The sequence below is a fragment of the Cervus elaphus genome, chromosome 20 (genome assembly GCF_910594005.1).
Source record: "Cervus elaphus chromosome 20, mCerEla1.1, whole genome shotgun sequence".
Taxonomy (NCBI): Eukaryota; Metazoa; Chordata; class Mammalia; order Artiodactyla; family Cervidae; genus Cervus; species Cervus elaphus.
In genome coordinates this window covers 114,213,970-114,229,918 of record NC_057834.1, presented here as the reverse complement: position 1 = coordinate 114,229,918, position 15,949 = coordinate 114,213,970, and the positions used below count along the sequence as shown (strand labels likewise).

General features: G+C 37.0%; 1 protein-coding gene across 9 annotated transcripts in view; it reads right to left on the bottom strand.

Moving 5' to 3' along the window:
• TUT4 (terminal uridylyl transferase 4) overlaps window positions 1-15,949 on the bottom strand; it is a 129,983-nt gene that overhangs the window by 98,985 nt on the left and 15,049 nt on the right. For 8 of the 9 annotated variants that reach the window (XM_043878795.1, XM_043878790.1, XM_043878798.1 and 5 more), the window contains exon 2: window positions 1,038-1,913. In XM_043878795.1, coding sequence (XP_043734730.1) covers window positions 1,038-1,824 — 787 coding nt within the window. In that variant the 5' untranslated portion in view covers window positions 1,825-1,913. Of the gene's footprint in view, window positions 1-1,037; window positions 1,914-3,614; window positions 3,744-15,949 lie in introns of those variants that run through there. The other variant, XM_043878791.1, reaches the window with a different exon arrangement.

The following is a 15,949-nucleotide window of genomic DNA, read 5'->3' as shown; positions in this document are numbered from 1 at the left end:
ATATATGTGATCACAGTGGCTTTAGTGGCTTCTCAAAACACTCATAAAGTCCTATCATATCCTAAAGGCCCCTTACTCTCTAATTCTTGTGTGCCTTTTTCAGCTCCATCTTTTGCCACATTCCTCCTCAAGTCCTTGTTTCAGTCATAATGAACCTCGGTCACACTTGAAGTCTCACCTTTGCATCACACCTTTTCTCAACCCAAAGTCTAAATGTTGTTGATGTTTAGTTACTAAGTTGTATCCGACTCTTTTGCCACCCCATGAACTGTAACAGTCTCCCAGGCTCCTCTGTCTGTGGAATTTCCCAGGCAAGAATTCTGGAGTGGGTTATCATTTTCTTCTCCAGGGGATCTTTCCAACCCAGGGAATGAACCTGTGTCTCCTGCATTGGCAGGCAGATTCTTTACCACTGAGCCACCAGGGAAGCCCCAAAAGTATAAATACCTCAATTAAATCATGTACTTTCTCAATTCTAAGTTTTTGGCACTGAACTAAATTACCAACTTACTTATCTGTAACACCTTCACCTAACTAGAAGCTTCCTTGAGACCTGGGGCTGTATTCTTTTGGTTTTCCATTGTAAATACCTGAACAACATATAATAGGAACTCAATACATGCATACATGTTTGGTGAATGAATGGGCATTGTATTACCAGGACCATTTAAAAAGAGTATATGTAAAAATAAATAAATAAATAAATAAAAAGAATTTATGTGCCTGTGTGTGTACCAACCACAGAAGCCACTAAATTCGTATTTTCACAAGCTTTGTCCTATCATAATAAATGTTTTTCCATCTAAAGAATGTCTTTTTCATAGTTAAAATTGTTAAAATCAAACTAGGAAAAAATTTAAAGAACACATATAGTTGAGTAAACTCCGGGAGTTGGTGATGGACAGGAAGGCCTGGTGTGCTGCGATTCATGGAGTCGCAAAGAGTCAGACACGACTGAGCGACTGAACTGAACTGAACTGAATATTAAAATATCTCTCCAAAAATGTGAGTTGCGGGATAATCTAAGTTTTACTTACTCAAATCATCTGATATGTCTTCAGTTCCTGAAGCACTATCATCAGAATCACCAGTATTATCTGTACACGTTTGCTGCTTCTGAGATCGTTGTGAGTTTTCCATAGCAGATTTTTCTTCTTCTGCAACACCAGTATTCACTTTATCCAGAGAAGTAAAGGAACTTGGAATTTTTTTTCCAATGTGCTGTAATTCTGTCTGTCTCATGTTTTCTTTCAACAGTAAACTGGGTACCTTCTCAGCTTCTGCTGGCAGGCTGTGTACCTTTTCTGATTTCGTCTGAGAACCAGGTAATTTTTCTGCTTTCCTCTGTGAATTAAGTGTCTTTTCTGCTACTATTGCCTGTGAACTGGGTGTCTTTTCTGTTTTCACTGGTGAATTAGGTGACTTTGATGGTTTTTCTGTTTTTGCCTGTAAACTGGGTGCTCTTTCTACTTTTGCCTGAGAAACAGGTAACTTTTCTGCTTTCGCTGGTGAATTAGGTGATTTTTTCACTTTGCAGTGACTTTGATCTCGAAGGACTAATCCCAAATCTTTACCTGGAACACTGGCAGCATTTACTTTACATGATTTAACTTCTGTTTTTTCTATACAAATATCATTTTGCTTATTTTTTTTACTACTATTTCTATTTGGAGAGTTGGTCCCAATTTCTTTTATGGATTTATCATTTTTAGCTTTCAAAGTCTGATTAGTTATAACTTTAACTGCTTTGCTTTCTTCAGAAAGAGCCCAAGCATTCTTCTTTGGTTCATGATTTTCATTTTCAGAGGTCTTAGACTCTTCCATTATTTGAAAACCTGCTTCCTTCTATGATATTGTAATGTGGCAGATCTCCAGTAGTTTGAATTACTTCAAATCCAGTTTAGGCAAGCAAACTATTGGGTTAAGAAAAAAAACAAACAAAATCTGTTATTTAAAATGCAAAAACCATTTTTTTAAAATTGATTAGACATAAAAAAAGCTTTTACAATTTACTTTCAAAACTGAATAGTAAAAAATAAAAAATTTTCAACTCTGAAAACAATATGAGAAAGAGTTAATGCCCACTTAGTAAATAACAGCAAAATGCCCATAAAGGAGGTTCTAATGTAATTCTGGCAAATGACATCAAAACATGGGAACTTTAGAAATAAAATGCTGTTGTACACTAAGCATTTCAACTAAAAGGGAAATAAAACTTGCAACTGATGTACCACAATTAACCTAAAAGAAAATGGAGCAAAAATAACACAACAAATTGGCAAAGACTGATTCTGGGAAAGACTTACAGCAAAAGAAGGGAACGGCAGAGGATGAAATGGTTAGATAGCATCATTAATTCAATAGACATGAATCTGAGCAAACTCTGGGAGATAGTGAAGGACAGGGAAGCCTGGGATGCTGCAGTCCAGGGGGCTGCAAAGTCAGACATGACTTAGCGACTGAACACACACACAGGTGGTAAGATCTTTCCCACATGACTTTCCTACTAAACACTACCTGTTTATGTCATTAATCTACTTCTAACTTGGCCCTTTAAACATGGGGAATCAACGTCAACAGACTTTTTCCATCTCCAAAGAAAAAAGGAGTTTAATAAAATCTTCTGAGGTAAGAAAATTTTAAGAAACCAATGGGAACTCAGAGTTTAAAAATGATAGTAATATTCTGTATGATGATATAATGGTGGATATATGTCATTATGCATTTATCAAAAGCCACAGAATGGATATCTTTAAGACTGAACTCTAAGGTAAACTATGACTTTGGATGATAATGATGCGTCAGTGTAGGTTCATCAATTATAACAAACGTACCACTCTGGTGCAGGGATGTTGATAGTGGGGGAAACTATTCCTATGCAGGGGAAGGGAGTTACATGGGCACTATGGTTGGATGGCATCACCAACCCAACGGACATGAGTCTGAGCAAGTTCCAGAAGATAGTGGAGAACAGGAAGCCTGGTGTGCTGCAGTCCATGGGGTCACAAAGAGTCGGACATGACTGAGCAACTGAACAACAATATACTTTCTGCCCAACTCTACAGTGAAACTAAAACTGCTCTAAAAGAATAATAATGTTTACAAAAAGATAGTAATAATGAACAAAAAGTCAGAACCAATTTTTTTCTAAAATATTAAAAGAACTATTACACTTTTACCACAAACTATAAACAAATAAAAATATTGCATTTTATAGCCCCTCTATACGAGAAATAGCTTGTATACTATGTATTAGGGAAATCAGGATTTTTTTTTTTTACTTTTCAGTTTGTCCTATATGCCTTAAATTGATACTTAAATTTACGCCTCTAAACAAAGATTAAAAACATGAATAAAAATTAGTCACCAAAAGCAAACTGCATGTAGCACTTTTGATTTTACTTGGTTAATTTATTAAATAACAAAATTGGGCAGTCAAACACCTCTAATCATAAAACTCTACATCGTTTTAAAACAAAAACACTACCTAATCATATATCTATACATCGTTTTAAAACAAAAATTGTGTGATCAGAACACAATTCATTTACTCTAAACTATCTATGTTTATGTCAAAGCGTACTTCCAAAAAAAAAGAAAGATATTAAACTTACCCAGTTGTGTCTTCACTGAAACATCTTACTCAACTTGGTGTGCATGCATGCTCAGTCGTGTCCGACTCGACCCCACAGACTGTAGCCTACCAGGCTCCTCTGTCCATGGGATTTTCCTGGCAAGAATATTGGAGTAGGTTGCCATTTTCTCCTCCAGGCGATCTTCCCCACCTAGGGATCAAACCTTAGTCTCCAGTCTCCCGCACTGGCAGGCAGATTCTTTACCAATGAGCCACCTGGGATTACTAATTCTACAAACCTACTTGGACCTAGCTTTCACAATTCCTGTTGTAGTACAGTCCTCTACATTCTCTGCCTTCATCTCTGTTCAGATTAATATCATCTTTTATTTTAGAAACCTACTAGGCAGATAAGCAACAAGGACATATTGTATAGCACAGGAAATTACAGCCGTTATCTTGTGATAACTTTCAATGGAGTATAATCTCTAAAAACACTGAATCACTATGCTGCACACCTAAAACTAATATTGTAAATAAAATATATTTTAATTTTAAAAATTTTACTAGGCTTTTCTTTTTAAATTATTTTTTTTTCTTTTTCCCTCCTGTGTCCTCACATGGTTGTCCCTCTGTCTCTAAATTATTCTGTAAGATAATATTTAAAGGAATTAATTAAAACTTGAGCCAAAGCCATATTAGATTTTCACCATTAGTTTCTTTTTTGACTAACATTATTTCCCAGTAAAAAGCTGGAAATAAAGTACTTTTGCCTATAAAAGAATGTTTTTGCGCCTGGATTTTTTATATTTAAATTTAATACATTTTTCTTTTATTATTCTTGATAAAGCTTTTTTTACATACCTGTCAAAACAGTTGTCAAATATATATAATTTCTTGTAGAAACTGCTTCAGGTTCCTTATTTTAAAAATAAAAATGGGCTCTATTCTAAATTAATAGCTTAGCCTTATCCAGTAACCAAATTATTTTAAATTTTCTTTTCCTATTCTATGATAACAACTCTAATAATTTTGTAGATGTCACCTTACTGACAAAAGCCTAAACAATAAAGACCTGATATAGCAAAGGTGATCTACAATTCTGTTTATAAAACTTTTTAGACACACTATTCCTCTACTCAAAAAGAAAAAAAGAACAGAAAAACCTCTATAAATCAAGTTTGTATGTATAAATAAAAGCTACAAAGATTTTTTTAAAAATCAATCTACTGAATATAGATAAATGCAACCAAGGAGTTAAAAGACTCAAAAACTGCCAGGTTTCACTTTAAGTGAGCAATCTGTTTCACACAACTGAAGCAATATTTACATTTTTAATAGGAATAATGTGTTATTAAAAAACATACCTTAGTTATCTTCTGATCTTCCCCACTTTTTCTTATATGAGTGGCAAATGTCCTCTTGCTTCCAAAAAAAGCTGAGGTAATTTGACAGAAAAATAGCTCTTTTTAACTTTTTCTTTTAAGCTATCAACAATATGGGTTTCCCAGTTGGCACTAGTGGTAAAGAACCCACCTGCCAATTCAGGAGACTCAAGTTTGATCCCTGGGTTGGGGATATCCCCTAGAGAAGGAAATGGCAACCCACTCCAGTATTCTTGTCTGGAGAATCCCATGGACAGAGGAGCCTGGAGGACTACAGTCCAAAGAGTTGAACACAACTGAAGCAACTTAGCATGCATGCATCAAGAGTACAAAATTCTCCCCAAAAAGCTACAGTCCCTAGAAATGAAGTTCTGAGAACATAGTGCTTTGAAAATAAGATTCACTGCTTCCCAGTGCACATTCAGCAAAACTGGTTGAAACAAATAAAAATGTCAGACTTTCCAGTTCCTGGTTATATTTTTATAATGCAGTAATGAGTATTAAATGAGATTTTAACCTTAAAAAACCAATTATTAACAAGAAAATACAGAGAATTTTTAACAAATTTAAGTGTCTGATACAGAAAACAATAGCATTCGGAATGTATTCCATGCAATTTTTAGTAACTCATTAAACATCAGTCCATTTCCTACTTCTAGTTCTAATCATGTCTTCTACCTTCCTTGAATCCTTACCATCAACGACTACCACAATGCTACGTACTTAATAAACATTCAAAATCACTAACAATTAAAAGAATATCTACTCCAGACTGATGTCTTTACATCATTCTTTTCCTGCTGCAAACTAAAGTCTTCAGGAGAAACTGGAATTCTTTCAAGAGAAGTTTTTGATGCCTTTCTGTAATTATCCATCATTCAATTGCAGGTTGACCACAAGTTCTGGGGCCTGAAACTTAAAAAGTGTTGTTTAGATACATTAACTGAGAAAGCTTACCTGAAATAACTGTTGCATAACTAATGGAAAATCTGTATCACAGAAAGAATTACGTTACTGCCCAAGTAACACTTCATGGGATAGACAAGGGAAACTATTTTAAGGCCTGATTACAGAAAGTTATCCAAAGCTCCTACTACTTTGGAAAGAAAAATTATATGAGTCAGTTTCAGCTAAGACCTCCAACCCCTGGTTCAGACAGTAAAGAATCTGCCTACAATGCAGGAGACTCAGGTTAGATTCCTGGGTGGGGAAGATCCCCTGGAGAAGGGAATGGCAACCCACTCCAGCATCTTGCCTGGAGAATCCCATGGATAGAAGAGTCTGGCAGGCTACAGTCCATGGAGTTGCAAAGAGTGGAACATGACTGAGTGTCTAACACTTTCATTTTTCCAACCCCTGAGGCCCACTAGTTACTTACTGAGTGACATTAAACAAGAGACACTGACCCTCTCTAAGTCATTTCTAAACTATAAAATAAACCAGTCTATTCCAACTAAGATATTATAATTCAATGCAAATCCTAAAACACAGTGATGCTAATGTTATATTGGTTCTGATAATTTTACAATTACCTAAAATCACCAGGGACCTCTCAGTTCCCATTAAAGATACAGCATTTGTACAGACATTAACCAAACTTATTATGGTGATCATTTCCCAGTATACTTGAATACGGAATCACTATATTGTACATTTGTGCTAAGTCACTTTAGTTGCATCCAATTCTGCAACCTAGGGACTGTATGGACTGTAGTCCTCCAGGCTTCTCTGTCCATCACCATATCTTGGAGCTTGCTCAAACTCATGTCTATCCAGTCAGTAATGCCATCCAACACCTCATCCTCTGTCTCCTTCTCCTCCTGCCTTCAATCTTTCCCAACATCAGGGTCTTTTCCAATGAGTCAGTTTTTCCCATTAGGTGGCCAAAGTACTGGAGCTTCAGCTTTGGTATCAGTCCTTCCAATGAATATTCAGGACTGTTTTCCTTTAGGATGGACTGGTTTGATTTCCTTGCAGTCCAAGGGACTCTTAAGTCTTCTCCAACACCACAGTTCAAAAGCATCAATTCTTTGCCACTCAACTGTCTTTATGGTCCAACTCTCACATCCATAACATGACTACTGGAAAAGCCACAGCTTTGACTAGATGGACTGTTGTTGGCAAAATAATGTCTCTGCTTTTTAATATGCTGTTTGTCATAGCTTTTCTTCCAAGGGAAAGGAAAGTGAAACTTGATCAGTCGTGTCTGACTCTTTGCAACCCCATGGACTGTACAGTCCTTGGAATTCTCCAGGCCAGAATACTGGAGTGGGTAGCCTTTCCCTTCTCCAGGGGATCTTCCCAACCCAGGGATCAAACCCAGGTCTCCCAGATTGCATGCAGATTCTTTACCAGCTGAGCCACAAGGGAAGCCCAAGAATACTGGAGTGGGTAGCCTATCCCTTATCCAGCAGATCTTCCCAACCTAGGAATCAAACTGGGGTCTTTTGCATTGCAGGCAGATTCTTTACCAACTGAGCTATCAGGAAAGCCCTCTTCCAAGGAGCAAGCGTCCTTTAATTTCATGACTGCAGTCACCATCCACAGTGATTTTGGAGCCCAAGAAAACAAAGCTCAATGGTAAACAATCCACTTGCCAGGCAGGAGACATCGGTTCAATCCCTGGTCTTGGAAGATCCCATATGCTGCAGAGCAACTAAGCCCATGTGCCACAACTACTGACGCTGTGCTCTAGAGCCCAAGAATTGCAACTACTGAAGCCCATGTACCCTAGAGCCTGTGCTCTGCAACAAGAGAAGCCACTGCAATGAGAAGCCCACACACCACAACTAGAGAATAGCCTCTGCTTGCCTCAACTAGAGAAAAAGTCCACACAATGAAGACCCAACAAAGCCAAAAATAAATAAGTAAATAATTACTTTAAATGTAAATGAATTAGCCTCTTCAATTAAAGGCGAAGATTGGAAAACTAAATTAAAAAACATATGAGCCATCTATCATCTATCTATAAGAGATTCACTTTAGAGACAGAAGCAGAGGTTGAAAGCAGAGTCTGGAAAAAGATATTCCATGAAAACAGTAATCAATATAGAGCTGAACTGGCTATATAATTGTCAGGAAAAAATATATTTTAAGTCAAAACAGCTAACAACAGACAAAGAAGGGCATTATACACTGATGAAAAGATTAATCCAGCAAAAGCATGAAATAATTATAAACATATATGAACCTAGTAACAGAGTCCCCAAAATAGGAAGCAAAAATTAACAAAATTGAAAAGAGAAATAAGCAGTTCTATGACAATGGCTGGATCCCTATTAAACTACCCACGCCATTTTTCACAGAACTAGAACAAATAATCCTAAAATTTATATGTAACCAAAAAAGACCCAGAATTGCCAAAGCAATCCTGAAGAAAAAGAACAAAGCGGGAAGCATAACCACCCTAGACTTCAGATAATACTACAAAGCGACAGTAATCAAAACAGCATGGTATTGGCACCAAAAAAAGACATGGATCAATGGAATAGAACACAGAGCCCAAAAATAAACCCACACACCTAATGTCAATTAATTGTCAACGAAGGAACCAAGAATATACTATGGGATAAAAGACAGTGATGTTAGAGGATTTCCTTGGTGGTCTATCAACTAAGACTCTGTGCTCCCAATGCAGCAGGCCCAGGTTCAATTCCTAGTAGGGGAACTGGATCCCACATGCCATAACTAAGACTTTGCTTGCTGCAACTAAAGATCCCAAGTGCCACAAGAATAAATAAATAAAAATGAATAAATTTTTTTAAGTGGTGTTGGGAAAGTTGGACAGCCACATATAAATAAATAGTTAGAACACAACCTCTCACCATACACAGAAATAAACTCAAAATGACTTAAAGGCTTAAACATTTTAGACATTAACACCATAAAAATCCCAGAAGAAAACATGAGTAAAATATTCTCTGACATAAATCATATCAGTATTTCTTTAGATCAGTCTCCTAATGCAACAGAAATAAAAATGAAAATAAACAAATGGGACCTAATCAAACTTACAAGCCTTGGCATACCAAAGGAAACCATAAATGAAACAAAAAGACAACCTACAGAATTGGAAAAAATATTTGCAAATGATGAGACCAACAAGGGCTTAATTTCCAAATTATACAAATAGATCATAGAACAACAAAACAAACAACCCAATCGAAAAATGAACAGAAGATCTAAAATAGACATTTCTCCAAACAAGACATACAGATAGCCAAAAAGCACATGAAAAGATGCTCAACATCACTAATTATCAGAGAAATGTTAATCAAAACTATAATGAAAAAAAAAAAAAGAAAAAAAAAGAAAAAAAAAAAAAAAACTATAATGAGGTACCACCTCACACCAGTCAGAATGGCCATCATCAAAAAGTCTACAAATAACAAATTCTGGAGAGGATGAAGACAAAAGGGAACCCTCCAACACTGTTGATGGGAATACAAGCTGGTGCAGCCACTATGGAAAATAATATGGAAGTTTCTCAGAAAACCAAAAATAGAGCTACTATTTGTTGTTGTTGTTCAGTCACTAAGTTGTGTCCAACCAAATCGACTGCAGCACACCAGGCTCCTCTGTCCTCCACCATCTCCCAAAGTTTGTTCAAATTCATGTCCATCGAATCAGTGATGCTATCTAGCCTTCTCATCCTCTGCTGCCCCCTTCTCCTTTTCTCTTCAATCTTTCACAGCATCAGAGTCTTTTCCAATGAGCCAGCTCTTCCCATCAGGTGGCCAAAGTATTGGTACTTCAGCATCAGTCTGTCCAGTGAGTATTCAGGGTTGATTTCCTTTAGGATTTACTGGTTTGATCTCCTTGCTGTCCAAGGGACGCGTAAGAATCTGCTCCAGCACTACAATTCAAAAGCATCAATTCTTCGGCATTCAGCCTTCTTTATAATCCAACTCTCACATCCATACATGACTACTAGAAAACCACAGCTTTAACTATAAGGACCTTTGTCAGCAAAGTGATGTCTCTGCTTTCAGTTTACTGTCTAGGTTTGTCATAACTTTCCTTCCAAGGAGCAAATGTCTTTTAATTTCACAGCTGCTGCAGTGATTTTGGCATCCAAGAAAATAAAACCTGTCTCTGCTTCTACTTTTTCCCCTTCTATTTGCCATGAAGTGATGGGACCAAATGCCATGATCTTGGCTTTTTTTTTTTTTATCTTGGCTTTTTTATGTTGAATTTCAAGCTAGCTTTTTTACTCTCTTTCACCCTCATCAAGAGGCTCTTTAGTTCCTCTTCACTTTCTGCCATTAAATTGGCATCACCTGCATATCTGAGGTTGTTGATATTTCTCCCAGCAGTCGTGATTCCAGCTTGTGATTCATCCAGCATGCTATTTCCCATGATGTACTCTGCATATAAGTTAAATAAGCAGGGTGACAATATATAGCCTTGTCGTAATCCTTTCCCAATTTTGAACCAGTCTGTTGTTCCATGTCCAGTTCTAACTGTTGCTTCTTGACCTGCACGTAGATTTCTCAGGAGACAAGTAAGGTGGTCTGGTACTCCTATCTCTTTAATAATTTTCCACAGTTTGTTGTGATTCACACAATGAAGCAGATGTTTTTCTGGAATTCCCTTGCTTTCTCCATCATCCAACGAATGGTGGCAATTTGATCTCTGGTTCCTCTACCTTCTCTAAATAAATCCAGCTTGAACATCTGCAAGTTCTCAGTTCCCATACTACTGAAGCCCAGCTTGAAGGATTTTGAGCATAGCCTTGCTAGCATGTGAAATGAGCTGAACTATATGACAGTTTGAACATACTCAACTGAACAGAGAGTTCCAGAGAATAGCAAGGAGAGATAAGGCCCTCTTAAGTGAACAATTCAAAGACATAGAGGAAAACAACAGAATGGGAAAGACTAGAGATCTCTTCAAGAAAACTGGAGATATCAAGAGAACATTTCATGCAAGGATAGGCACCATAAAAGGACAGAAACAGGAAGGACCTAACAGAAGCAGAAAAGGCTAAGAAGAGGTGGCAAGAATACACAGAATAACTATACAAAAAAGGTCTTAATGACCCAGGTAACCATGGTGGTGTGCTCACTCACCTAGAGATGGACATCCTGGAGTGTGAAGTCAAGTGGACCTTAGAAAGCATTACTATGCACAAAGCCAGTGGAGGTGATAGAATTCCAGTTGTGCTATTTAAAATTGTAAAAGAGCTACCATAGGATCCAGCAATCCCAATCCAGGGCATATATCTAGACAAAGCTATAATTCAAAAGATACATGCATTCATATCTTCACAGCAGCACTATTCACCATAGTCAAGGCATGGAAACAACCTAAATGACCATCCACAAATGAATGGATGAATAGTGGTACACATATGCAAGGGAATATTAATCAGCCATTAAAAAGAACAGCATTATGCCATTTGCAACAGTTAGAACTGGACATGGAACAAGAGACTGGTTCTAAATTGGGAAACTAGTACGTCAAGGCTGTATATTATCACCCTGCTTATTTAACTTGTATGCAGAGTACATCATGAGAAATACCATGCTGGATGAATCACAAGCTGGAATAAAGATTGCCAGGAGAAATATCAATAACCTCAGATATGCAAATGACACCACCCTTATGGCAGAAAGCAAAGAAGAACTAAAGAGCCTCTTGATGAAAGTGAAAGACGAGAGTGAAAAAGTTGGCTTAAAACCCAACATTCAGAAACCTAAGATCATGGTATCTGGTCCCATCACTTCGTGGCAAATAGATGGGGAAAGAGTGACAGAGTTTATTTCCTTTGGGTCCAAAAATCACTGGATATTTGATTGGAAGTCCTGAATATTCATTGGAAGGACTGATGCTGAAGCTGAAACTCCAATACTTTGGCCACCTGATGTGAAGAAGTGACTCATTTGAAAACTGATGCTGGTGGCTGCTATCCAGAAGTCTACAAGCAATAAATGCTGGAGAGGGTGTGGAGAAAAGGGAACCCTCTTACACTGTTGGTGGGAATGCAAACTAGTACAGCCACTATGGAAAACAGTGTGGAGATTCCTTAAAAAACTGGAAATAGAACTGCCATATGACCCAGCAATACCACTTCTGGGCATACACACTGAGGAAACCAGATCTGAAAGAGACACGTGCACCCCAATGTTCATCGTAGCACTGTTTATAATAGCCAGGACATGGAAGCAACCTAGATGCCCATCAGCAGATGAATGGATAAGGAAGCTGTGGTACATATACACCATGGAATATTACTCAGCCATCAAAAAGAATTCATTTGAACCAGTCCTAATGAGATGGATGAAACTGGAGCCCATTATACAGAGTGAAGTAAGCCAGAAAGATAAAGAACATTACAGCATATTAACACATATATATGGAATTTAGAAAGATGGTAATGACAACCCTATATGCAAAACAGAAAAAGAGACACAGAAATACAGAACAGACTTTTGAACTCTGTGGGAGAAGGTGAGGGTGGGATGTTTCAAAAGAACAGCATGTATACTATCTATGGTGAAACAGATCACCAGCCCAGGTGGGATGCATGAGACGAGTGCTCGGGCCTGGTACACTGGGAAGACCCAGAGGAATCGGGTGGAGAGGGAGGTGGGAGGGGGGATCGGGATGGGGAATACGTGTAAATCTATGGCTGATTCATATCAATGTATGACAAAACCCACTGAAATGTTGTGAAGTAATTAGCCTCCAACTAATAAAAAAATCTAAAAAAAAAAAAAAAAATCTAAAAAAAAAAAAAGAAAACTGATGCTGGGAAAGATTGAAGGTGGGAGAAGGGGACGACAGAGGATGAGATGTTTGGATGGTATCACCAACTCAATGGACATGTGCTTGAGTAGATTCCAGGAGTTGGCGATGGACAGGGAGGCCTGGTATGCTGCAGCCCATGGGGTCGGAAAGAGTCGGATACGACTGAGCGACTGAACTGAACTGATGCCATTTGCAGCCCAGAGATTGACATACTGTGTGAAGCAAGTCAGGCACAGAAAAACAAACATTATATTATATCACTTATATCTGAAACCTAAACAAAAAGGGACTGTACAAATGAACTTATTTAAAAAACAGAAGCAGAGTTACAAATAGAGAAAACAAACTTATGATTACCTGGGGATGGGGGGAGGGACAGGAGGGATAAATTGGGAGACTGGGACTGACACATGCATAGTACTATATATAAAATAGACAGCTAATAAGAACCTGCTGTATAGCACAAGGAACTCTATTCAATACTCTGTAACAACTTATATGGGAGAAGAATCTTAAAAAAAGAGTGGATATGTGTATATGTAAAACTGATACACTTTGCTGTATACCTGACACTGACACAACATTGTAAATCAACTGTACTCCAATAAAAATTTTTTTAAAAAGATGTAGTACATATATATAACGGAATACTATCCATTCATAAGAACAAAGTAAATAATGCCATGGATGCAACTAGAGATTATCATACTACATGGAGGAAGTCAGAAAAAGACAAATATTGTTATGATATCACTTATATATGTGTGTGTGTGTGTGTACAATCTAAAATATAACACAAATGAACCTAACTATGAAGCAGAAGCAGACACAAAGACATAGAGAACAGACCTGTGGCTGCCAAGGGAGAAGGGAATGTGTGTGGGGGGATGGACTAGAAGTTTGGGGTTAATAGATGTAAACTATTACATATGGAGTAGACAGAAGAAAAGGTTTTACTTTATAGTACAGGGAACTATATTCAATATCCTGGGATAAAACACAATAGAAAAGAATATTAAAAAGAATGTGTCTGTGTGTATATATATATACAACTGAGTCACTTTGTTGTATTGCAAAAATTAACAACATTGTAAATCAACTACACTTCAATTAAATAAGTAAATACATTAACTGGAGACTTTAATATCTATCTTTCAATAATGGTTAGAGCAGTAGGAGTAGGAGTAGTGTTAGTCGCTCCGTTGTGTCCGACTCTTTGCAACTCCATGGACTGTAGCCTGCCAGGCTCCTCTGTCCATGGGATTCTCCAGGCAAGAATACTGGAATGGATTGCCATCCCCTTCTCCAGAGGATCTTCCCAACCCAGGGATCAAACCCAGGTCTCCTGCATTGCAGACAGATTCTTTACTGTCTGAGCTACAGGGAAGATACCTATGGTTAGAGCAACCAGACAGAAAACCAATAAGGAAACAGAGGACTTAAATAACACTGTATAATGAGACCTAACAGATAGATCCTGATGACTCAACACAACATCAGCAGAATAGACAGTCCTCTGAAGTATATAAGGAACATACTCTAGGACAGACCATTTTGTTAGGCCACAAAACAAGTCTTAATAAATTTAAAAAGACTGAAATTATACAAATTATCTTTTCTTATCACAACAGACTGAAATTAGAAATCAAATCAGTTAATAGGAAAAAACTGGAAAATTCACAAATATGTGAAGCTAAACAATGGACTCAACCAACCAATGAGTGAAAGAAGAAATCACAAGGACAATTAGAAAATATTTCAAGACAAATGAAAACAATGTATTTTTAAAAACAATGTATTATTTTACCACAAATTTTCAAATGAAAACAAAAGGATATTTAATATAATTTAAAATAAGGACTATAAAATAATTCTATGAACAACTGTACATCAACAAACTGGATAAGGTAGATGGGATGACAAATTCCTACCAACACACAAGTTACCAAAACTGGGTCAAAAACAAATATAAACCCAGAATACACTTATAACAAGTAGACTGAATAAATAATCAAAAATCCCTCAACCAAAAAACTCAGAATCAGAAGGCTATACCACTGAAGTCTATTCAATATGTAAAGAATTAACATCAATCCTTCTCATACTTCCAAAAAACTGCAAAGGAGGGAACACTTCCTAACTGATTCGATGAGGCCAGTGTTACTCTGATTCTATGAACACACATGCAAAAAAATCATCAATGAAATACAAGCAAACCAAATTTAGCAGCATATTAAAAGGGTTATACACCATGACCAAGTAAGACCAAGTAAGATTTATCTTCGGAATGTAAGCGTGATTGAACGTATGAAATATCAATCAGCGTGATAAGCCACATTAATAGATTGAAGGAAAAGAAAAATTACATGATCATCTCAACTGACACAGAAGGAAGCATTTGACAAAATCCAGCACCTTTTCATGATGAACTAGTAATAGAAAGGAACTTCTTCAACATGGTAAACGCCAACTAGCAACAACAAAAAAAAACCTAAAGCAAAATAAAAAACACACAACTAATATCATAACCCGTGAAGGATTTTAAAAATTTCCCCCTAAGATCCAGAAAAAACATCTGCTTTGTCACTTCTATTTAACAAGGTACTAGAAGTTACAGCCAGAGCACTTAGGCAAGTAAAAGAAATGAAAGAAATCCAAACTGGGAAAGAAGAAGTAAAATCATCTCTGTTTGCAGATGATATGATCTTAAATCATAAAATAATCCTAAAAATACACACAAAATCAGAGCTAATAAATTCAGTAAGTTTAGAGAATAAACACACAAAGAATGCCATACAATAGCAATGAAAAATCCATAAAGAAATTTAAAAAACAATCCCACTTACAATAGCATCAAAAAGAATAAATACCTAAGAATAAATTTAACTGAGGAGGCAAAAAAATTAGTATACTGAAAACTATGAAACATTACTGAAAGAAATTAAACACTTAAATGCAGCGACATCGCAGGTCCACAGATTCCTTCCAGGCAGCCTTCCCTGCCTATCTCTTTCTTGCTCTTCTCTTTTCAAACTCTGATCACTACCTATGGTAACTAAGGAGTCAGAAACAAGAAGGAAAAGTCTAAGTTCACGTGTCCTACAGCCCAAGGGAGCAGAAGACTGGAAAACACACATTTTACAATGTTTATCATTCACTTTAGAAGAATTACATACTCCACCCTGTGGTGGCTCAGACAGTAAAGTGTCTGCCTGCCATGCGGGAGACCCAGGTTCGA